This window comes from the organism of the source record quoted next, unplaced genomic scaffold (assembly GCF_019419815.1).
Source record: "Pyrus x bretschneideri cultivar Hongxiangsu unplaced genomic scaffold, Pyrus_bretschneideri_v1 Contig153, whole genome shotgun sequence".
Taxonomy (NCBI): Eukaryota; Viridiplantae; Streptophyta; class Magnoliopsida; order Rosales; family Rosaceae; genus Pyrus; species Pyrus x bretschneideri.
Window position 1 is genome coordinate 64,082 of NW_025999450.1, and position 24,012 is coordinate 88,093.

At 35.5% G+C, this 24,012-nt stretch overlaps 1 protein-coding gene and 1 long non-coding RNA gene across 43 annotated transcripts; both read left to right on the forward strand.

Moving 5' to 3' along the window:
• Positions 1–4,868: 4,868 nt before the first annotated feature.
• LOC125475649 lies at positions 4,869–15,955 on the forward strand. Of its 39 annotated transcripts, none has more exons than XR_007256985.1 (15): positions 4,869–5,128; positions 5,208–6,820; positions 6,926–6,997; positions 7,078–7,125; positions 7,400–7,527; positions 8,352–8,670; positions 9,420–9,456; positions 9,603–9,655; positions 9,787–9,842; positions 9,975–10,047; positions 10,128–10,175; positions 10,461–11,571; positions 11,846–11,924; positions 13,086–13,191; positions 13,558–14,098. It is a non-coding gene; the product is annotated as an uncharacterized LOC125475649 (long non-coding RNA). The 39 variants fall into 39 exon arrangements; XR_007257001.1 differs by having other exon boundaries at positions 11,493–11,571; XR_007256982.1 differs by having other exon boundaries at positions 9,781–9,842; positions 10,128–11,571.
• Positions 15,956–17,257: 1,302 nt separating this feature from the next.
• Positions 17,258–21,899, forward strand: LOC103940908 (protein ASYMMETRIC LEAVES 2-like). Of its 4 annotated transcripts, none has more exons than XM_048580623.1 (3): positions 17,258–17,617; positions 18,683–19,517; positions 21,741–21,899. In XM_048580623.1, exons 1-2 carry the CDS (start codon positions 17,503–17,505, stop codon positions 19,450–19,452), a joined length of 885 nt encoding a protein of 294 aa, XP_048436580.1. In that variant the 5' UTR covers positions 17,258–17,502; the 3' UTR covers positions 19,453–19,517; positions 21,741–21,899. The 4 variants fall into 4 exon arrangements, with proteins under 4 accessions (XP_048436580.1, XP_048436582.1, XP_048436583.1 ...); XM_048580625.1 differs by having other exon boundaries at positions 17,482–17,617; positions 18,700–19,517; XM_048580626.1 differs by lacking the exon at positions 17,258–17,617 and adding an exon at positions 17,638–17,904.
• The last annotated feature ends 2,113 nt before the right edge of the window (positions 21,900–24,012 follow it).

Genomic DNA, 24,012 nt, shown 5'->3' on the forward strand with positions numbered 1-24,012 from the left:
CCCTATTTCAAAAATTAACTAATTTTTTGCAAGATGGTGGTGTGTTCCTGATGCGATGATGGAGTGGTGGTGGTGGCAACTCGCGATTGGGAGTCAAGAGAAGATGATGGTGAATCGGTGATAATGGCAGGCTATGTGGTGTAAAGGAGGAGGAGACTGGCCTCGTTTAGCAGCTCAGACTGTACTGACTATTTCAGTCGGATAGGATAAACAATCATCGGATAGTACTGACTAAATTAGTCGGGCGTTTGGTGAATGCTGGACTAATAACCATATTATTTATTATGTATTTGGTACATTTTTTTTACAAATATATGTTTGGTACTTGTTAATAATATTTTTAAATTGATAATTCAAAAAAAAAATACAAATGTGTTTTTAAAAATAAAAGTTCACAATCCCCTAAAAAAAACGAAAAGCAAATAAAAAGTCATCAATTCTTTCGCGACCATTATCGTCTTCCTTTTTTTCCATCCACTGACCAATCATATTTGCAAAAGCAAATCTCCAAATTATTGATTGTAGCTTGCTCACCTAGCAAGCAGAAAGTCCATGTCCATGCTTTACAAGGGAGTCAGTGCAGCCAAAAACCCAGGTGAAATATAAAAAAACCCAATTTTGAGTTTTTAATCCATTGAAACCAAAACCCAGATGAAATCTTTTTCTAGTTTTGAGTTTAATCACCGAACATCATGAAAATCAAATAAAAATTAAGCCAAATACCCAAATAATGTCTCTCCACAACAGGAACGACGTGACTTGGATTCGATCTGCCACCTCTGGTTTTCCGTTCAAAATCTACTTGATGCTAATCGGAGGTGGGAATGGAGAAAGAGGGAGAGAAGGAATACCTTAGTTGAGAAAGATTTCCTGATGTGTAGAAGCAGATGGCGAAATGGTTGAAGCAATTGTTTTTGCTTTAGCGTGAAGTTCATGAACTTGACTAAATAATACCAAGGTATAGGACGGGATAAGCAAGTGGGCGTAAAGGGTATGAAAAAAGGTTGGGCCAAATTAATAATCTGGTGCTTATTTAGTCTAAAACTCACCAAACACCTGTTTTGTATTATATAGTACTATCCGGTGTCTTATACGGTGTGCCAAACGAAGCCTACTCTGGAGATGACTGGAAAAAGAAAAGGTTGAATCGAGGTAGTGAGCGGATCCAATCCATTAATTTCGTATTAGATACGGGCCAGTTTAGGACCCCGTGCTTCTTAAGTTTTGGATCCGCCTCTCCCCGTAATTACATTCACCTCGCATTGCCCTGTCCCATTTCTTATTTGATAAATTTGAACCTGCCCTAAATCGCAAGTACCCGTCTCTATTCACTGGTCCTAGACCCATTTGCCCACCCTAATAATGAGAATTGGAGAGGGTATTTGTCATATCCCCGCCTGGGCTCCCATCACATCTCAGGCTCGACTCCATCGTAGCACGATATTGTTCGCTTTAGTCCCTGACCACGCCCTCATGGTTTTATTTCTGGGAACTCACACGAGAACTTCCTAGTGGGTCACCCATCCTGGGATTACTCTCGTGCGAACTCGCTTAACTTCGGAGTTCCAATGAACTCCGAAGCCAGTGAGCTCCCAAAAGGCCTCATGCTACGTAGAGATGGGAATATACATATAAGTCTTATAGGATTCACACCCCTGGGCGATGTGGGATTTTACAATCCACCCTCCTTAGGGGCCCAACGTCCTCGTCGACGTACTTCCGACTAGGGATTGGCTCTGATACCAAATTATGACCTACTGGGAAGTTCTTGTGTGAGTTCCTAGAAACAAAACCGTGAGGGCGTGGTCGGGGCCCAAAACGGACAATATCGTGTAACGGTGGAGTTTAGCCCGAGATGTGGTGGGGGCCTAGGCGGGGATGTAACAGTATTTTCTATAGTTATATGGATAGTTGGGTTGGGCTTTTGAATTAATGAGATTGGTGTAATAAAAATAAGGGCAAATTATATTTTGCACCTTCAAGTTTTGGTGTAATTACACCTCACACAACATCTTTAAAATAGTTTAATCACATATATTTACTATTATTTCATTTTACTGTCATACAACCGTTAAATAATTTGTTAAGTTAACCATTAAGAAATATTTAACTAATAAAAAAAAAAAGTTAATTAATAAAAAATTTAAAAAATTTAATAATTAAAAACTTAAAAATAGAAAAAGAAAAGAAATTATACGTATACTAAGGAGGTGTATTCAATTGAGAATTTGAGAGACTCTAATAGATTTATAAATCCATGAATTTTTATGGAGTTTAATTGATTTGTAGAGATTCCATATAAAATTTTGATTCAATTCCCTCGAAATCTCATGTGAAGAGGTGAGATTTGTTGTGACAGCCCGTTCCAGAATTTTTAAAACGTACGTGTAAAAGGAGGATTTTACCCCTAGTGTGATTTTTACGTTGTGTGGTTGTTTTGAGCTTAGTGTGGCTGGTTGTGGACCACACACATTTCCCCACACATTTCCCTCATCCTTTCCCTGCCCTGCGCCCTGTCCCGTGCCATTTCCCTTCCCCATTTCCTATCCCATTGTACGGACATACCCCAAAACCCTTGTAATTTTCACAAATCGAAGAAACAAAGTACATATTCTTGCTCGTGAGGTCCGTAGAAGTTCAACCATACCCATTTCAGGTAAGGATACCTTCGTTTTCACGTCGAACTCGGGATACCCCGATTTTGTCACTGTTCATGCACACGTTAATTCTTGTGTTTTTGGGAATTTCAAGCTTGTAGGAAGCTTGGTGAGGTCCTTAAGAGGCTCGGGATGGTTCGTTTGAAGGTTTTGGACGTCGGGATAGTGAGTTTCGAGGTTGGCTGGAGTTGGTGGTGTATTCCCGGCGAGATCCCGTGTGTTTTAGCACTTGAAAGTGGTATGAATTTGTTCCTCTCGTTGTAAGCTTCATTTTGGTACCAATTTTGTGAAATTTGGTTGAAAAACTAAGAAGATAGAAGGATTTGAAAATTTCCCGATTTTCCGGCGCCGGAGAAGACGACGGAATATTCCGTCAAAACTGACGGAATATTCCTAACGGCGTTAACGGAATCCGTTAAAGTTAACGGAATATTCCTGACGACGTTAACTGACGCCGTCAGTGTGCCAGGCACGTGCTTGCGCGTGGCCGGCGCGTGGGGGCGCGTGAGACTGTGGAAAATGTTTCTAAAAATTTGGGGATGTTCCTGAGGTTGTGTAGATCACATTGGTGTATTCATACACCCCATTTGAGCATTGTATGAGAAGTTATTTCATAAGGTTGGTTATGTGCTTTAAAATTAACGTTTTTATAGTTGTTTCGCATATAGGTGAGACCTATCTCGAGGACGAGCGCGGTCACTCGAGGCAAGGGGGTTATGACCCTTCTACATACCAGTGAGTGGGCTTTTGGTTTTCCGTATATACCTATATACTTATGTTTTTCCCAGAAAATGAATTGAAACGTTTATACGTTTTTATGCCATGCTTATTGTTTGCCATTTATTTATACATTATTAGTCGCATATGTATATATATGTTTGGTGCTGCGGACGCACAGGTAAGTGCCAGGTGAGTTATGATTTACGTTGATGTTCAGTAGTGATTTGAGATACATAGAGAGCTCATAACCTGCACCTCCGGTGTTAGTGCTCCCGCCCAGAGTTGGGCACAGTCCTTCACGTGATGTTCACCTCCCGCACCACACACTCATCTTGGATCCAAGTTAGGTGCACAGTCATGTCGTACATACCACTTTAGGTGGTTCCGACTCGTAGGTGACCCGCGATTCGTCGCCCAGCCTTTACGTGATCGTAACACTTGAGCGTATATATATTACACCCAATCCTGTCGTACAAACCAGTCTAGGTGGTTCCGACTCGTGTGCAGGTATAGTTAGTGAATAGAGATTTGAGCTCTAGATTCAGCTGTACAGATCACGTTAGGTGACTCCGGCTGACAGCTTATATGACATTGATTTGACATTCCTGAGCATTGGCATTCTATTTACAGACATTTGGCATGGCATATTCCCGAGCATGACTTATATATATGTATATTCTATTTTTCTGGGAAGTATACAGGTTTTACGACGAGGGGTTAGAACTTGTTTTGAAATGGTTTTTGAAAAGCTTTGTTTTTGCTCACTCACGCTTTTGTTTTGTGCCCCTCCAGGTTCTAGTTGGCTAGCACGTTTGGTGGCTTTCCTGAGGATTTCCCCGGCATATTTGACAGACTATCACCAGTGTAGGACCACCTTTGGGTGTGCTTTTGTAGTGTCGTTCTCTCCCGGACTGCATTAGGTCTTCGTGCTCTGAACTTTGTTTTCACACTTTGCTTGCACATGTATGTTATTACCTTGTGTTAAGCTGGATTTTATTTATTCGTATTATTTTTATTATTATTTTATTAGCTTCCGCACTGTGCACATGGCTACGTCACTTCCACGTGACGGCCAACATGCCCTGATCTCGACCGGGGTGTGTCATTTGTGGATACTCAAAATATACTACAAAATCTCTCTAATTCTCTCTAATTCCTTAACTTTCTCAATTTCTTTAAAATCAATTTCTAATTGAATACACCTAGAATGTTATAAACTTCTTTAAAATCCTAATTGCATACATCCGGATTTCTAAATATTTTAATAAACTATCTTAAAATTCTAATTGAATACATCTTGAATTTTAGAGAATCACTGAAAATTCTGATTGAATACCCCTAGATTCATTAAAAGAATGAAATTATCTCAAAATCTCAATTGAATACACCCTAAAACTCAACTAAAAACATTGTTCATTAACAGTATAAGGACGAAAATGCCATCCAATTCCTTTGATATTAGCCCTTTTTTTCCATTTTACACAGCAAAAAGATGGGTTTGCCCTCCTATCCCACGCGTCCATCATCGCTGCACCTTCTACTTCGACTTCCGCTTCTTGACTTTTCTGCTGTATTCCGCTTTCTCTCATCCAAAAAAATAAAAGATCGTTGCTTCTCCTACCCTCTCTCTCTCTCATTTTCTTTACTAGGATTGCTGCGTGCTTCAGATTGGTTTCTGGAAATCGGAGGAACCGATGAAATTGGCGTCTGGATTTCGAGGGGAGGCTGAATTCTTTAATGTTTCTGATGAGGTTTCCTGTGTACAAGTGCTTTCCATCTCCCATTTTCTTGATTTATTAAGGACTTACTTGCATTTTGTTGGATTTGTAGATGGAAAAATATCAAAGTAAGGAAGAAGTAGCTCTTGGTCGTGGGAAGCGCCTGCGGAAAACTGTTTCACAAGGAAGCATATGCTGCACACCTAACTGAAACATTGAGTGAGGTACTCAAGTATAGCTTTGGTTTCATTAACCTTTTGGGTTATTAAATTTGTATGCTCTGATTGTTTTGCAATTTGAGTTTGGATTGGAATTTAATTTTGGTTTACAAATTTTTGATAAAACCTCAAAAAGAAATTTAGGAACGCGTTTCTTTTTTTTTTTGGTCTTCTTTCTTCTGATTTTTTGGGTTTTCATTTGGGATATTTTCTGAACATGCTCCATTTATTTTACGCTTGGTTTCGTATACCCTGCAGCAGTCAAATAAATAACCTTACAGAACCAGAAGCCATTGAAATGGCGAGTGGTATATATGTTTATTTCTATGTTTTCAAATCTGGGTTTTAGATATTTTTCTTTGTTTTGGTTAATTATGGAATTTTGGCTCCTAATTTCTTAAAACTTTAGAATTTTTTTTTTTTTGCTATTTAGTGTGAGAATATGGGTCCAATATTGGATTCTTCCAATTTCTAGGCAGAGAAAACAGGGTGGTGACAATAGAGAATTCCAACTTCTTTGTGGTGGAAATCATAGTTTCATTTTAGATTTTCCTTTGGGTTTATGAAATGAGTTGGAATGATGTCTCATGATTATGTGAATTTTTTTTTAATTTAGTTGTGAACCTAATAATCTAATCGTGTCTCATCTCTCATGATTATGTGAATATTAATAAATTTAGTTGTGAACCAGAACCTGGGTATCAACCAAGGACTGGTATCAATCCCAGAAGGTCATGTTGGGGTATATTGGAGAGGAAGCGCTCTTCTGAAGACAATTATAGATCCAGGGTGATGTGCATTGAGAAGTTGCTTGCATAGGGCCTTAAATTTGCCTGCTTCTCATTATTTCAAATTTCAAGTTTTCATCTCAATCTGCCTGTGGTCACCCATTTTGAACCTGTTCAAGTGACCCTGCAGACTGATCATGTAACTTTGGTAATCCATGTTTGAAAGATTGAGGATTCTGTCTTTCCATTCATTATAGTTTTAAAGGCTTCTGTTAGCAACATTGTAGGCAAGGGATATTCCATATGGTACGAAAGGGGGTGTCATGATCAATTTTGAGAAGATTGAGTTAAGGCTATACGATATTATTCTTTAGTATTTGTATAGTAGTTTCACTTAGTTGAAGGTTTGAAAAACTCCATTTAATAAATCCAAAATGTGTATTCCCTTAGGAGCCGTTTGATAACCATTTAGTTTTAGTTTCAAGTTTTTGTTTAGATTTATTTTTGGGCATTTACGATAACTTTACTTTAGTATATGTAGATTTAATATTACAATTTAGTATTAATTTATATATTATCTTCTTCTTAGGTTCTTCAAGCATTTAGCTTCTTAGAATATCATTTTTGAAAAAAGCTGGAGTTGTGCATTTTATAGTGTGGCCTAACTTCCTTTTCATTGAAGTGAGATTTTTGAGAGGGACTGGTAGATCTCTGAAAATGAACTTGGTGGAAATTCCTTATTACACTGTTCTGTCTCAAAAGTTGTGAATTATATGCAGGTATGGATGTTGTCTTAGCTAGATCGTTGTTTTAAACAACTGACTCATTTATTGCTATTACTTTTCAGATTTTACTTATGTAGATACTCTCTCTTCATTTTTCAGATGGTTGACAAATTGGATGATGAAACCATGGCAATAGAATTTGGTCCACCTGATTTTACTGAGGCCCATAAGGTAATATGCTCTGCCTCAATTTTACAAAGCTCTTACATTAGTTTTTTCTTGCTCCTTTTTAACTCCTGACATGATTTCAGGATGTTGGAAGAGCCCTCTTCCAAGCACATGTTGAGGGTCAACTAAAGGTTAACAGATTTGTATATTTATTATTAGCTAACTCTTAATTACGATGCCGTTAAAAAAAAAAAAAAGTCAAGGATAATTTGAAGGGTTTGAAAGAAACTAAAGTGGAATTAATTGGAACCGAACCATTCACTAGAAAGCGATATATTTTTAGGTGTATTCGGAATACAAAGTAGTATAATAAGTGGTATATGTGGTTTATATTTTCTATACTTTTTCTTATAATCTCTTATGCCTTGGTCTAATTACTTTTTTGAATTTGATTTGTTTTTGTAGAAACTTGGTTGCAAGGCAAGTTGGAAAGGCACAAAAGTTTGATCGCGTCTTATAGAAATAGAAATGCCAGAGAAGGTCATTTCCATTTCGTGCAAAATCAAACTTCTTTCCGCACACAAAAACACTAGGTAAACACGTATTATCCTTATTTTGTTCATGATATACTGTCTATAAATTTATTTCAATTTTTTTCCCTTGCTTGGGATGCTTGCTTAATGACCAACATAACATAAGACAACTTTTAGCGTTGCAGTAAACAATATTTCCCATTAATGTTTTTGGACAGGAAGCAATTTGTGTTTTTTCGTATCCAAAGAACTTCGTAATATTTTTAATAGACGAAATAGGTTTCTCTTTTGATATTTAAATTTGTTTCATTCATGATGAGGTTGTGTATAATTTGCATTGGCATTGGTAACTCAGTTTTTGACTCAAACATTGTTTATAAAGATTGAAATTGTATAATCTTTCATATAATTTTCAATCCCGCAACAGCGCGCGGGTACAAATTCTAGTTATACATATAACTCAACAGAAAAGTTACTGTCATTAACAGTGTGCTTCCCTTTTTGCCCCGCTTTTTTTGTTGTTATTTCAACTTTGCCACTTTTGCTTTGCTGTCAAACGGAGAGCAGAATCGTTGTAGACGTTTCTTTGCCTTCCTTTTTTCCTCTCTCACATACCTCGGGTTCCATCGTCTGCCGTTCTGTTTTATGTCTTCATCTTTCTTCGTTGGTTTTGTTGTTCAAAATCTTGGGCCATTTGCTTTGCTGTTCTTCAATTATCGTTAATTTATACTTCTTTTGGGTTCGATTCGAAATATTTTTCCGCTCATTCGATCGGTCCTTTACAAGGAAGTTTTGCATGTTTCTGACGGCAAGGGTTTTGAATTTGCTTTTTTTTTTTTTTTTTTTTGTTGATATCTGATGTGTTTTGGTTTTGGATTTCAAAGATTTGTACCTATTTTGGATTCGATTGGGATTTGGTTGGAATCGATCTAATCCAGCGTTTCCAAGTCAGTTTTGCTCGGACGACGAGCCTGTGGCTCATTCCCTTGAGAGGGACAAGTCCGAAACGGGGAGTATTGAGAGCATTGGAGGAGGAGAAGGAGGAGGAGGAGAAGACGAAGAGGAAGAGCCAGTGGACGAGCCCGACGATCCCATGGAGGAAGACGATGTCAACCCCGCCGTCGTCTTCTGCATCAGGCTGAAGCACCCCAGGTCCAATTTGCAGCACAAGATGAGCGTCCCCTAACTTTGTCGCAATTTTAGGTAAATTTTGAAATTCGAGCTCCAATCTATTAATTTTTTTAGTTTTGTTCATTGAATTATGCTTCTTTTTAATGGGGGTGGGGGGCATTTGATTGAATTGTGTTTAGATATTTGGTTTCGAGGTGGTACCACAAATAAAATGAGAATATTTGTATTGGTTTGAGCTTTGTAGTTGTGTGTTCATGGAGAAAAATTCAAAATTTTTTGAAATGAAACAAGAAATTGTTGTTATATAGTATATATTGAGATGGGAAGGAGAGAGAAGTTGTTGACTTTGAAATGCGGAGAGAGAAGGATTGATATTGGGGGATTCTATGGCGGGTATTCCCAAAATTTTAGGTCTTTATTGATTTAGTTATGCCATTACTCCATGAACCGTTGCCAATCAATGACTTTCTATGATGTGAATAAAGGTGGACATGAGAATTTTTGGTAGTGGATAATGTTTACTTCATTCTTACAACTCAGGAGAACTTACCTCCTCTCTTCACTTTGTAATTCAATCGTTAGTTTTAATACTAATTTCCTGCCTTAGTCTGAGAGTTGTATGAGTTATCAGCTTTTTGCAATAAAGGAATTGTTATATTTAGTTGCTCTTTCGTTTCTGGTTCAATTTTTTGCGTGAAAATTTAAAAAAGGAGAAATGATGATGGTTAATTTTTCTCCGATACTTGATTTTCTTGGTTTGTTACTACTGATCTTTTGTTTCTTGGGCTGATTACACTTCTTTTTCATTATTTTTGGTGCAGATGTGAAGAGGATTTGTGAAGTTGCTGTGATTTCATGGTAAGTTTCTTTGAATGGATTTGAGAATTTGGGATCGTTTGGGGTGTTTGAAGGGTTTTTCTTTTTTTTTTTTTTTTTTTTTTTTTTTTTGGGAAAAAAAATTGTTAACAGTTAATTGATTGTATTTTAATTTTTATTCAATTCAGGTACTCATGTTCAGTTTTTAGATTTGATTTGAAGGAATTTCTAGGGTTTATTGGTGAGTTCTTCGAGATGTGAAATGGGTAGTTTTCTTTTGTTTAAATCTGGGGCTTTTGTATTGTGGGATCTGTAAATGAATTGAAATTTATTGTTTTATGATTTGGTTCTCTTTTTATTTTCAAGAAACAGTGGTCTTCATTTTTTGGGGCTATTGTGCGTAGGCTTCCAAGCTGTTTGTGCTTGAGGTATATAATTTCAGCTTTTCTTTTTGGGGTTTTTATTGAAGAATTTAAATTTTTATGTGCTCTGAATCGACTCATTTTTTGCTATTACTTTTCAGATTTTACTTAAGTAGATACTCTCTTTTCATTTTTCAGATGGTTGACAAATTGGATGATGAAACCATGGCAATAGAACTTGGTCCACCTGATTTTAAAGAGGCCCTATAAGGTAATATGCTCTGCCTCAATTTTACAGAGCTCTTACATTAGTATTTTCTTGCTCCTTTTTAACTCTTGACATGATTTCAGGATGTTGGAAGAGCCCTCTTACGAGCACATGTTGAGAGTCAACTAAGGGTTAACAGATTTGTATATTTATTATTTGTCCATTGAATAAGAATCAGAAAATGGTTCATGAACACAAAATGATTTTGGCATATGTACAGAATGAGATAATGTTTAAGCCTGACCTGTTTGTGGCGCCTCATTTAGAATTGCCACTTTTGCTTTTGGATCAAATGACGTATGTTGTATAGCATCTTATCTTTGCACAACATGTCGCTATTATTTAACTCCGAATGGATCTCATTTTTTTCAATAATTAGAATTTGGGGAATTTACTTGGACTTATTTTTACGTTAGGCTGGTGAAGGGATTTTGCTCTTATCAACTCAGATTATCATTACACAAACAAAATGATGCATCATTGTTCACATATTTCTTCCTGATGAGATGGGTTGGAAGGATCGAGCTGGCAACCACTGTTCAGTAGTCAAAGCACTACATTTTTGAAGTACATCAGTAAAATAGGATCAACAACTCTTTATATGTATATTGGAGTTAGTGAACAACTACTATATATTTTATGTAAATACTTTGTACATGTTTTAGGTTTATAGTTTTTAGTTTTACATATTTATGCACAATGCTTTTAGTCCCTTATTCTAACACTTGCTTACATTACTTATAATCCATTTGACATTATTTGGAGCTCATGGTTTTATAGAAAGGATATATGTGCTGACATGAACGCATGCATATAGTATTTCCTCTTCAATTAAAGATAGAAATTCCTAAACGATAAGATATATTATGAATGCATGCATATATTATTACCTAGCAAGATACTAGAACACATTTAATGGCATTTAATTTTGTCTATCAAGAAACTAGAAACTAGAAGACATTGAATACCATTAGAAATTTAAGATGCATTACCTTCTTTTCGTATAATATTTTGAAGTTCTTTTTGAGTCGGTAAAAAATTTATTTTGTGGACAATTTTTCGATGAAATATGATTAAGTATAATACTTTCCGAGTTATTTTGTTTCGAGTCAGAGTAATTGGATTTTTCATGTGGTAGAAAGGAATTAGAATTTTGCATGAATAGAATTATTTGTTTTCACATTCCAAATTGAATGTAGTGTGTTTTATATATTGTTGTATTAGTTGCAAGGAAATAAAATGTTTATGCATATTATTATGAATTTAATATATTTTCACTTATTTAAAAACAGAGATTAATTGTAAATATAATACCTACAATATTTAACGTAGCTTTTTTCTCAATGTCATTTTCCAATGCTTAACGTTTGCTTTTGTTTATGCATTTGATTGAAGTGTTATTTCATATTTTAACGCTTTTAATTGATTCATGTTTATGTTTGAATCAGGAAAAAAACATTGCTAATGGTGAACCGGTGATGATGCAACGTTGATATGCTTCTGTGTCGATTTGGCTTCAGTTATTTGGTAAGAGAACTTACTTTAACCACCTCCCCCCCCCCCCCCCCCCCCCCCCCCCCCCAAGTTTAATTCATTTTGTGTATCAGTTTTCTTAAGTGGAAGCAATAAGTATGTTTTATACAGCATATTTTAAATAATTACATAAAAAAATAACTTTCTAAAGATTGATGTGAAAATTTATAAACTGAATTTAAATTTAAGAAATGCATGAATGAAAAGAATTGAAGTGTTATTTCATTTTTTAGCGCTTTTAATTGATTCATGTTTATGTTTGAATCAGTAAAGAAACGTTGCTGATGGTGTACCTGTGACGATGCAACGTTGATATACTTCTGTGTCAATTTGGCGTCAGTTATTTGGTAAGAGAACTTACTTTAACCTCCCAGCTTAATTCATTTTGTGTTATCAATTTTCTTAAGTGGAAGCAATAAGTATGTTTTATACAACATATTTTAAATAAGTACATAAAAAATTATATTCTAAAGATTGATGTGAAAATTTATAAACTGAATTTAAATTTAAGAAACACATGAATGAATTTAGCAAAGAAAACAAAAAATGATAACTATTTAAAAAATTTAAAACGTGTTGTAGGGTTTAGTAAGAAAAGTTGTTCCATGAGTTGTGTTTTGAGGTTTACGTTCATGATATGAATAGAATATATGAATGAAATGCACATACATTATTTTTAATATTTTAAGAGATGAAGTTTTTTGTCTGGAGAAAATAACATCATCATTCCTACATGTCAAGTTTTTTTATTTTTTCAATTATTCTGGAGAAAATCTGAGGCCAAGTTCTTCGCTCTTCTCAGTTTCTGCTTTTGATTTGTTATCATCACACTATGTAATGAACTCTTCTCCTTCAAATATCATCTTCTGATTGTGTAATCTTCATGGTCTGTTTGGTCTATTCCATTTCCAATTGGATTCTCGCTGTTAGTTCTATGTTTGAAGTTGGAAAAACTCATGTTGCTTTTACAGTTTGATTAACAATTCTTAATTAGAATTGGCAAATTCTTTTACTTAACATTTTTTTACTCATATTTCTAATGTTGGAGGTTCATTCTAATTTGATATGAATCAAGAGTTTAAAATGTGATGTAAGACATAAACTATCATGATTTTGTAGAGAAAATAAGTTTTTAAATGAAAGAGCTGTAAAAACAAAGTCAATGTTAGGTTAAAGGGTTTAAGAGAGTAAAATTGGGATTATGAAGGGTTAGAGAGGTATGGGTGGGATTGGTTGAAGGATTTGATGGAAGCTAACTCTTCATTATGATGCCGTTAAAAAAAATGTCTAGGATAAGTTGAAGGGTTTGAAAGAAACTAAAGTGGGATTAATTGGAACCGAACTATTCACTAAAAATTGATATATTTTTAGGTATATTCAGAATACAAAGTAGTATAATAAGTGATATATGTGGTTTATATTTTCTGAACTTTTTCTTATAATCTCTTATGCCTTGGTCTAATTACTTTCTTGAATTTGATATCTTTTTGTACAAACTTCGTTGCAAGGCAAGTTGGAAAATCACCAAAGTTTGATCGCGTCCTATAGCATTGCTAGAGAAGGTCATCTCCATTCGTGCAAAATCAGACTTCTTTCTGCAAACAAAAACATTAGGTAAACACGTTTTATCCTTATTTTGGTCATGATATAATTCTACTGTCTATAAATTTATTTCAATTTTTTTTCCCTTGCCTGGGATGCTTCCTTAATGACCAACATAGCAAAGGACAACTTTTAGTATTGCAATAAACAACATTTCCCATTAGTGTTTTTGGACAGGAAGCAATTTGTGTTTTTTTGTATCCAAAGAACTTCGTATTATTTTTAATAGACGAAATAGGTTTCTCTTTTGATATTTAAATTTGTTTCATTCATGATGAGGTTGTGTATAATTTGCATTGGCATTGGTAACTCAGTTTTTGACTCAAACATTGTTTTTGAGCTCTGTGATAAAAACCTGGACTGGCGTTAATCTAGCAGAGCTCGGCCGTGGAGAGTCCCAACCCCAATCCCTATCCAACACCCAGTCACCCGCTCAGTCTCAACCCTAGTCTCACAAATTGGCTCGTCGGAGTCGACTGAAAACCGTCGGAGTTGACTGAAAGCCGTTGGCGAACAACCGTCATCACTGCAAAGCCGCCACCACACCCACCGGTGACGAAGCGGCGATGCTCTTCTTTTTCGGCTTCCCGGAAAGAAAATTTTCTGTTTGTTTCTCAGGAAAATTGGGATGGAAATTTGGGATTTGATCTTCATCTTGTTTGAAATTTGAAGCTTTATTTATGTGCAATTTAAAGTTTGGAGAGAGAGAAAGAGATGGAATGCGGGACGAGGGACTGGAAGAAGGGGTGGGCGGAGCATCTCCTCCTTTGAGGTTTCGTATTTCATATTTTTAGGAATATCAGAAGGGTGGAGGTTTCATTTTTTTCACCTTAGTTTTTAATATTTAATTATTTTTACTAGGAAATTTTATTTGAACTCATATAACTTCTTTCTACATTTAATTTACTCTTTACACCCATATTAGTTTTAATTAAACTGGTAATATCTCTTTAAACCCAAATTTATTACCTAAACTACTCTTACAAACCCAATTCATTATGTAAATTGCATTTGCACCCATTTGAAAATGAACAAATCAAAATCAAAGCATTCTCTCCATGTACGTTCTCTCCTTTTCCAACAGTTGCTTTTGATTCCTTTATTTTTAGGTTCCTTTGCATCAACTGTATAGATTCACACCATTTCCATTAAGAAATAACTACAGGCAATCAAATAATTCATTTATGGGGAAACTTGACATCTGATGGTATGGAGTAATCTGCAGTACCATGAAACAAAATAATAGGAGCTAAGAGAAGCATCATTTCGAACATTCTAGTCTTGAATCAAAAGTTTTGGGGGAAAAAAGTTGTGAAGATTGTTCTTCTTCCGTTATACTGTGAGAGGTTCTAAAGTCATCAAAATAAAATGCAATTCTGACTTCTTTTTTTTTTTTTTTTTGAACGAAAATGCAATTTTGACTAAAACTATGAAATTATAAGATATTATGTAGGGCCAACATTTTAGGAGACCAAGAAGTCTATACCCTAGAAAGATTTAATGATAGATACCTCGGCGGTGGAATTGATCCACTAAAGTTAGGCAAATTGTATCTGTTCTAAATCAGAAAACTCAGAAGTCAACTAAATACATGAGAAGCAATTCGAAGGAGATAGAAAATATAGTTGAGAGCAACTCTATTTGGTGAGAAAACTTCTTGTTCATTTGCATTGGATAGTCATTTTTTGTGTAAGAGAAAGAACCATGAACATAAACATAAAAACTGTAATGCTGATCAATTTTTTAGTAACATGATTTGTATTGGGGTGCTGCCATTTTTTGTTAGGGTTTGATTAATGAGTGCGAGTTTATTGATAAATTTTATTTTTATTGTTAATTGTATCTTGTACTTGATGGTAATTATGCAATAGGATAATATTGACATTTCATATTTAAAATTTAAGTTGTGTGTAGAAAAATGTTATATGAGTTCAAATAAAATTTCTCATTTTTATTTGTCACGTCATTAAAATATAAGGGTTTTATATATGCCACGTCATCATTTAATGGTCAAATTGATGATTTGACTAATGGATGTATGAATTTGCAATGAAATGATAGAAAATGTACGAGATTGAAATATTTTAAAGACGTTGTATGAGGTTGCAAGTGCACCAAAAACTGATGGGGTAAAATGTAATTAATCTTAAAAATAATTTGGGCTTAAGAAAAACAAGATGGACTTGGACTTGGCAAATTAGTGGGTAAATAAAATTGGGCCTAATATGTAATAAAAACCATATAAATATCCTCACGGTTCGGTTCGGTTTGTACTGGTTTCTTGAAGGCCAAAACCAAACCAAAATCGGTTCAAAACAGTTCGGTCCAGTTCTCATTCAAAGTTTGACGGGTTTTGATCAGCATGTTTTTTTCGTTTTTTTTTTATTCGGTTTGGTTTGATTTCACGGTTTCTTGGTTTTTATGCCTACCCCTAAATGAGATCACAGTTTACGGCACTGGTTACAACCAGAGGCAGAGGCTCAACAACCACAATTGTTGGATCAAAATCTTCGGATAGCATCTTCAACGCCACAGCTTCGTTTTTGTGATCCATGAAATTTATAATGTTGAAAGATCAAACAGTCGAGAGTTGGACGAGAAAGAGAGAAAGCTCTGCGCACACTAGAGGCTTGACATTACAACGAATTCATAAGTCGATGTATAATATTGCAATGTTTAAAAGATGAGGTATGAATTTGTTGTGTGACCCAAAGTTGAGGTGATAAAATGTAATTTATCCAATTTTTTAGTAAAAAGAGATTAGTTAAGTAAATTAGTAATGATATGGGAGTGTATAAAGAATGTATTATCCGTAAGATTTTCATTTCCATACGGAAAAGAGATAAAGTTGCTATAACTTGTATCTACGGTACTGGGGATGAGAAGATGGGTCATGTCACTCCCAATATCACAGACCCAATCTCTGTGATCAATACTACATATATACACACGCACTATAGCATATAAAAAGAACAACTGAGAAATAAATAAACTCAAAGACCCAACGGACTATTATAATTTACTTAATTATGCAAGGACAGACTAATACCCTCAAACTCATCATATGTATTTTGCATCACCTGATCGCTCTCACTCACCAACACCAGCTCAACTCCAGTTTGATTTTGTCCGGGTCTTCTTATAGTCACTGATTCTGGGGGATCTTTTCTTTTTCTTTTTAGCTTCTGGTTCTGCTGGGGGAACATTCCTAGATATTAATATAAAAGCGGATTCACATCTGATTCACTAGCAAGTGTAGTGAATCCTCTCTCTCTCTCTCTCTCTCTCTCTCTCTCCACGTAGTCACGTACGAGTCATTTCCTAAGCCTTAGGACTGCCTTGCGAGCATCATCTTTATATGCATATTCCGTGCTATTTGTTTTCCGGCGAATAATTAGAAACGGTAGATAAGAAAAAGAGTGCCAAAAGAAGACGAAATTTGCATGAACCCCTGAATATAACTTTATATATATATATATATATATGTATGTATGTATTCCAACCGCTTCCTTCTCCTGATTAATAGTAGATTGCTAGAAGGGAAAAAATATAGAGAGAAATAGCAATAAATTAAGTCGAAACAAATAAATTAGCTAGGAAACATATATCTCTATCCAACTACAAGAGAGATCGAAATATACACCTAGTATTATCACCACATGTGGAAAATAAAGTAAACGTTTGGAAGGGTAGGCTTTGTGTTTGTGGTCTGGATATCGGGTCCTCCCCTCCATTTTCACACTACACCGACTGCTAGTCTACTAGTCTGGTACAGTAGTGGTAGTCCTGGTAAAAGTTCCACCGAGAAAAAAAGGTTTGACCGTAGAAATCGAGGCCACCGCACGCACGCAAGACTAGAACTAGTACTACTCTTGCTGTCCTTTTCCATAAATAAATATTTATATATCTTTAATTTGATAAATACTTATATTTATCGTTGTTTATTATTCTTGCCTTTTGCTAAACTTTCAGGACAATAAAAGGAATAAGAATAGAAGTTGAAAATAGAAGTTGAAAAGAGTTGATAATCTTCCCTTCCACCCACACGGTCAGAGTTGTCGAGTCACATCCACTTAATTCTTATTCTTTTTATCTCATTCTTGTCCTCAATCAAGACCCATGGCCTGGACGGCATTTGTTGTTTTTTCCTTTCCATTTTTAACACTTGGTTCGACGTTTTACTTTTTTATTGGACATTATTATAGCATGTTACTACCGGTAAGTAAGTTGACCTTGGTTCATCCCAATAAAGTCGTCTTATTTAATTAAAATTTTTTTAGTCCCATACAAATCTTCCCGTAGAAAATATATAATTTTTCTAGTATGAATTTCAAGCAAGATCTGCTTCCAAAGCCTTCATTGAGAACGGTGAAACATAACCCCTTTTTCTTGAACTCCTTTCCATCACGAGATCCGATCTCTCAGGCTCAACCCACGGGTAAATAACCTTTCTTTCTTTTTTAGTTAAATATTGTTACTACTGTATGCTTCCTTCCTTCCTCCGATTAAAACCCTACACAGAGAGGGGGAGAGAGAGAGAGAGAGAGAGGACCCTGCAAATTAAAGTCCCGATCAAATAATCTCTTCTTCTCTCCTCCTCTCCTTTTCTCTAGCTCGCTAGTTGCATCTTATCTTCTCTCAGTGTTTATCTAGTGGTCGACTATTCCCTACAAGAGGAGATCTATATTTTTGCACCGCTACCCGCAGCTTAAGGTTTCTGGGGTGGTGAGAGATATAGCTATTTGCATCTTATCTTGTCTCCGTGTTTGTCTAGTGAATGTATCAATGTTTTCTTTTTACTTTTACTTTCTTTTTCTGGCAAATAATACTATATACCAATTTTAGCTGACCATCGCGTTCACGCGAATTTTGAATCTTTTGATTACTTAGTTGGTTTTATTGGGGAATTATTCAAGGTCATAATTAAGAAGGAAATTCCAACTTTGATTGGCCGGCGCTGCTCTTACTATGGCAAACGGCCATTATACCATAGATTTCGCATTTTCTCTCTTTTCTTGTTCCAACTCGTTTCTTTATTAAGTCCCATTTGTTTGTTTAATTTCTTTTCCACTCGGGTTGGGTCTATTCATTCATCATGATTCATTGTTTCCTTTTCTGCCGTACTTCTCATCCCTTTTGCATCATTTGTTACTCGGTGTAAGAATTCAAATCAATGTTTGGTGAGATAATCATCAATAACTATTTAATTACTGTCCGTCATGGTAACTGGATAAGTTTAAAGATACTGATAAGAAAACTAAACATCGACCAAAAATTTATTTTTCCATCTGTAATTCTGTGAATGTATAAGGTCTTTTTCTTTCCATTTCTTTGTAGTTAGACTTTTTTTCTTTTTAATTTTCAGTTTATTTCTGGAAATGCCATATGAATTGAATTTTATTTTTGGAATTTTCACTATCTTTTTATGCTGACGCTGATGCTGATGGGTGATGGTCTTATTTAATACACGTATATTATATATGTTATATTAATGACTGTATAGGTCAAAATTATTTACAGAGGAGGAAGAGGTGGAAGATGGCATCATCGTCGACGAATTCGCCATGCGCCGCGTGTAAGTTCCTGCGACGCAAGTGCCAGCCAGAGTGCGTATTTGCGCCATACTTCCCACCGGACCAGCCGCAGAAGTTTGCTAATGTTCACAAAGTTTTTGGGGCCAGCAACGTCACTAAATTGCTCAACGAGTTGCACCCCCACCAGCGTGAGGACGCCGTCAACTCTCTCGCCTACGAGGCCGACATGCGCCTCCGCGATCCCGTCTACGGCTGCGTTGGAGTCATCTCTCTCCTCCAGCACCAACTCCGCCAACTTCAGATGGATCTGACCTGTGCTAAATCCGAACTCTCCAAATATCAGAACCTGCAGGGTCTCACTGCCAGCCACGGACTCATAGCCGCCGCCGCAACTGCCACTGCTGCCACCCACACCCACAATAACAATCACCACCATCCTCTACATTTACAGTCCTCTTCACTCAACAACTTGGGAATGGAGATAAATCTCATTTCAGGCGGCGGCGGTGGCCGAGAACACTACCCCCACCAGTTTTTCCCCAGAGATCGAGAACGAGACCATCATTCCCATCATCAGCAACAGATGATGATTAGGAACTTTGATGCCGGAAACAACTACGATGCAAGCCTTCTGTCCATGAACGCTGCTGCAGGGGGCATTCATGGCCAACTCAGTCATCAGTTCCAGCAAACTAGGGCTGCTGCTGGCGACGACCGCCGAACCATTGATCCTTCATAATTAGGATTTCCTCTTTTCCTTATTTACTCACAACAACTTCAACCAATTCCATCAAATTAATTAAGGTACGTTTATTAGTTATACATAAATATATAAATTACAAATTTATATTTCATTTCCACAATACCATCAGTTTGGTTGTGATCCATTTATTAGTTTTATTGTCGTTGTTCTAACTCTTGAGGGTTGGATATATAAGTGCCTTTACTTAGTACTGTATGATCACTGTTTTAGGTCAATTATGCGCTAATTGACATACAATCAATCAGGCCAAATGCTGATCAAATAAAAGTTTTCAAAATTTTTAATTATGGTGAAAATTAATTAATTTTTTTTTTTAAGACTGAAAATGAATTGTTGAAGTTCATATTTAGTTATTTAAAAAAGATAATGCTAGGGAGATTAAATTTAGAGGTTAAAATTGTAAACTAAATGATATGTCACCAATGGAAATCAGCACATCTATCAACGCTTAAGTAATAAATCAATCATTAACTTTCATATCCTTTAGTTTTTAAAATTTAGTTTCCAATTAGGTAATGCTAAGAAGACTAAAATTTTAAACTAATTTAGTCTCGTATATATGATTGCTTACTACTACTCTTTAAAAAAAGTAATTTATTATTGTTTACTATTAAAATGATCAGTAAAATACTCAAAATTAACTATAAATACTAGAGTGATTTGATTGACATCCTACGTTTGTTAAGTACACCTTATCTACCGAAAATACTCTAAATTCTATTTTTCAAATAAAAAATCATCATTTACACCCACTTAACTTGGCCAAACTATTCGCACACCCTTTTACCCAAAAAATAAATAAAAATTATTCGTACACCCGCACATTATCCCAACTCCCAAGTAATACATTGTTTTAAAAGTCAGTAACTTCCAACCGAAAGTGAGTTAAGTTTCAGCGAAGAAATGCTGAAAGTCTTGAATTTTTTCGCAAAAATCTACTGAGGTAGTGTCTTTGGAAGGTGCTTACCGAAATTGTTTTAAGGAAATGATTCACACACACCATTATTTGTCTCTCACACATCATTATCTTTAATTTTTTTCTTAGATGTCTATAGAAATGTCTTCACCTTTTCGGTACCAAAATATCTCCATAATAAAGAGAAATATCTAATTAATAAAAAAAAAACTCTCGTTGGTTTGACCAGAAGTATGACATTGTTCCAATTGCAAAAGAGTAATGCTACACTTATCACTCAAGTGTACCATCATTTGTACCATCCTCTAATTGAGATAGGGTCTGTCAATACATATGAGTCTTATCTCTATTAGAGAGATGATACTATTAGATGGCAAGAGTAGAATTTTTTATTGCAAAATGAAAAAAAGAGTTATACCGGCCAACAATCGATTTTATGTTCAATTTGTCAAATTTAACCCTTTTTTTTTTAAACCAAAGTGTATGAGAATTCACGTCACTAGTGTTTGGGGTTTATTTGATTCCACAATAAACGGTGGGAGCATGTCTGAGAATTTGAAGAAAAAGATTTTTGGTGTGTAGATGTTATTTCACGGTAGACTTGGGACTTTGAGAATCCTTCCTCCAAACCTAAACCCTTTTATATTAATACATATAAATTATTAGTAATATCAACAAAATGTGAGTGCCAATAACCCACCCTAAACAATTTTTTTTTTTTTAAATTTTAGAAACCCTAAATATTTTCAAGTGAGCACTTCCGAAGAAGAGTCCAACTTAATCAAAGGGAAAAAGAAGACGACACAAATCGCACTGCTGAATGTTTGAACAAAATGCCTACGTACCTACATCAAAGTACTTTTATCAATTCTTTGTTCTTCCTTTTTCCATTTAAAACAAAATAAATTCTTACTATCACAGAAAAATGATTATACCCAAAACAGTGAGGAATATAGCCACTTAATATTACGACCTAGTGGTATTCCTCTTTGTGAAAGGTTTTATGTTCGATTATTGTCAAAGACAAATTTGAACCACATTATTGCTAACCTATTGTGAGACTAAACTCACCTTCTCTTTTAAAGTAAAAAATATCATTTGTTAATAACAAACATACAGTGAGGAGTGTATATATAGCACCCGATGTCCGGACTCAGATTTTTCGCTATGCTATCATACTTACACTGCGCACGGTTGTATTGTATGACAATCTCAAGTCATGCGAAAAGCTAGCTAGTTAGTATATGATTAATTAGGTTTTGCTTTACAAGTGATACAGAGTCCCAGACTCCCATACACTCATGATTTTGTTAACTCTTTCTATCCATTTGTTTTGGCACACATGCAGGGTATCAAGTACTATCAAGAAACGAAGTTGGAAATTTTTCAAAAGCCAAAATAAACAGCGATGAGAGGGAGAGATGGGTGGAAGAGGTTGAAGGTTTTATTTAATTAATCGAATACCTGTTTTACAGACAATTTAATATATCTAACTTATGTCTCTTTGAAATTGTTTTCTCATGCACACATAGTATATCAACTGTATCTGTTTTCATGCATATAATATTATTGCGTATCCTCCTCCGTCCTCTAAGGAGAAAGAAAAATGGGGAGAAAAAGAACAAGAACTTGCACAGAAAATAAAGGGAGAGGGAAAAACAAGTTTGTCCAGAAAGTGTACTTGAACTCGCAGCAGTGTCACAGTATAACACCACAAGTTCCTGTCCGCTTATGGAGCTGGCACAGTGCATGGGTCTGGATTTGTTTGTACTCTTTTTGCACTCCTTGTCTCAACAGTAAAATTAGGAGACAGATATATCTATTTGCAGGAGTCCCATATATATGATCCTATTCCTATGATAGCAAAGTCACTTCTATAATACACACACACACACACACCCCACATTAATTAGATGATATAGTGGTTCTGGAAAGATGGATGCTGGATGCATGCGTGTATGCATGCATCAAAATATGATTACCACAATAATTAGTTAATTAGTATATAAAATGACTAATGACCATTTTAGTTTGTACGGGATTAGAGTTAACATAAAATTTCTAACAGCACTCAGAAGTCATTTGACCAACTGGTGAAATCAAATGTTGTAAGTCACTCGACAATATTTATTGCAAGTGGAGAAATAATCAAGTTTAATCGATCATGTGTCCTTTTTCCAATAATAGGGTTTATATGTGTTTGTCCTCATAGTTTAATTAGACTGACGCGGCAAAAGGAATAATTTAGCCAGCATATATACGCATTTTGAAATATACATATATATATGTATATTTATACACACTGTAGAGAGTATATACCTATACAGATACAGATGATAAATGCCTGAGCAAAATTAGTTTGGAAGTCATGGAGACTGTTAAGCAAGCATAAGGCATTTCTTCCGTTCCCGGACAAAGGCAGAAGACAACGAAATAAGACAAAATGACTGACTGACGGATAGGTGATGGGGGAGAATTAATTAAGGCGACCCTAAACCTCAAGAGAGAGAGAGAGAGAGTGTTAGCCTAGTTTTTCTCCTTCTGCCAGAAACATGAAAGGCTATTCCAGAGAAGATGTCATGACCATTTACTACCCTCTGCACAGAATACTCACTTTAATATATGAAAAAAAAAATGAAAAAAAATCCTACTCAAAATCCGATGTAAAACAACAGAAATCAAGCACAGAAAGGAGATTAGCTAGCTAGCTAGATTGATCAGAAATATGATGTGGCTAGGCCGGAAGGAGAAGAAGCAGACATACAGATCAAAGGGAGGTAAACATGAATTTAATTAATTGAAATTTATATTAAAGGCAAGCAGTGTTAGAATAGAAATGTAAATATTGTAATTGATATTTCCTAGATTATTTCCCAATAGGTCTTCTTTTTCTTAATAGGTCTTCTTGATTATTTCCTAGAGTAATTGTGATTTGGTTTGTATAGTTATATATTTCCTCCTCGCGAGATGCCAATGTGATAAAAAGAGATATCAATGGTTGGTAGGAAGATTGATGTATCTGGCTTATCCGCAGACATACTTGGCTTATGATTTCAGTGTGGTAAGCCAGTTTACGCATGATCCTATAAACCAATATATAGATGCAAATTTTACGATATGTGAAGTCAGCTCCGTGTAAAGACATCTTACTCTCAAAGAATGGTCATTTGAAAGTTGAAGCGTATACAAACATTGATTGGGCAAGATCAGTTGATGATAGGCGATTAACACCATGTTACTTCACTTTTGTGGGAGGTAATCTGATGGCGTGGAAATAAAAAACAGAATGTTGTTGCTCGCTTGAAGCAGAGTACAGAGGCATTGGTTTGGGAACTACTGAAATGCTTTGGTCACGAAATATGGTAAGAAATTTAGGATATGGTCCGAGAAAAGGCTATGAATTGGTATTGTGACATTAAAGCTGCTTGTTAGATCAGAGCTAATCCGGTTGATCATGATCAAACGAAGCATGTAGAAGTAGATTCGTTCTTTATCAAATAGAAGCTAGACCGGAAGATTATTGAGATACTCAGAGTCAAGTCGGAAGGTCAGTTTGCATGTCTTAACAAAAGTTGTGTCGAATAAAATATTTGCAAAACATGTGGCTAAATTGGGCATGT

Bases quoted from the DNA above. Each gene is read 5' to 3' on its own strand.
- LOC103940908 (XM_048580623.1), top strand. From the start codon at position 17,503: ATGAATTTCAAGCAAGATCTGCTTCCAAAGCCTTCATTGAGAACGGTG. The intron at 17,618-18,682 runs GTAAATAACCTT...ATGACTGTATAG, and splicing joins CTCTCAGGCTCAACCCACGG to GTCAAAATTATTTACAGAGG.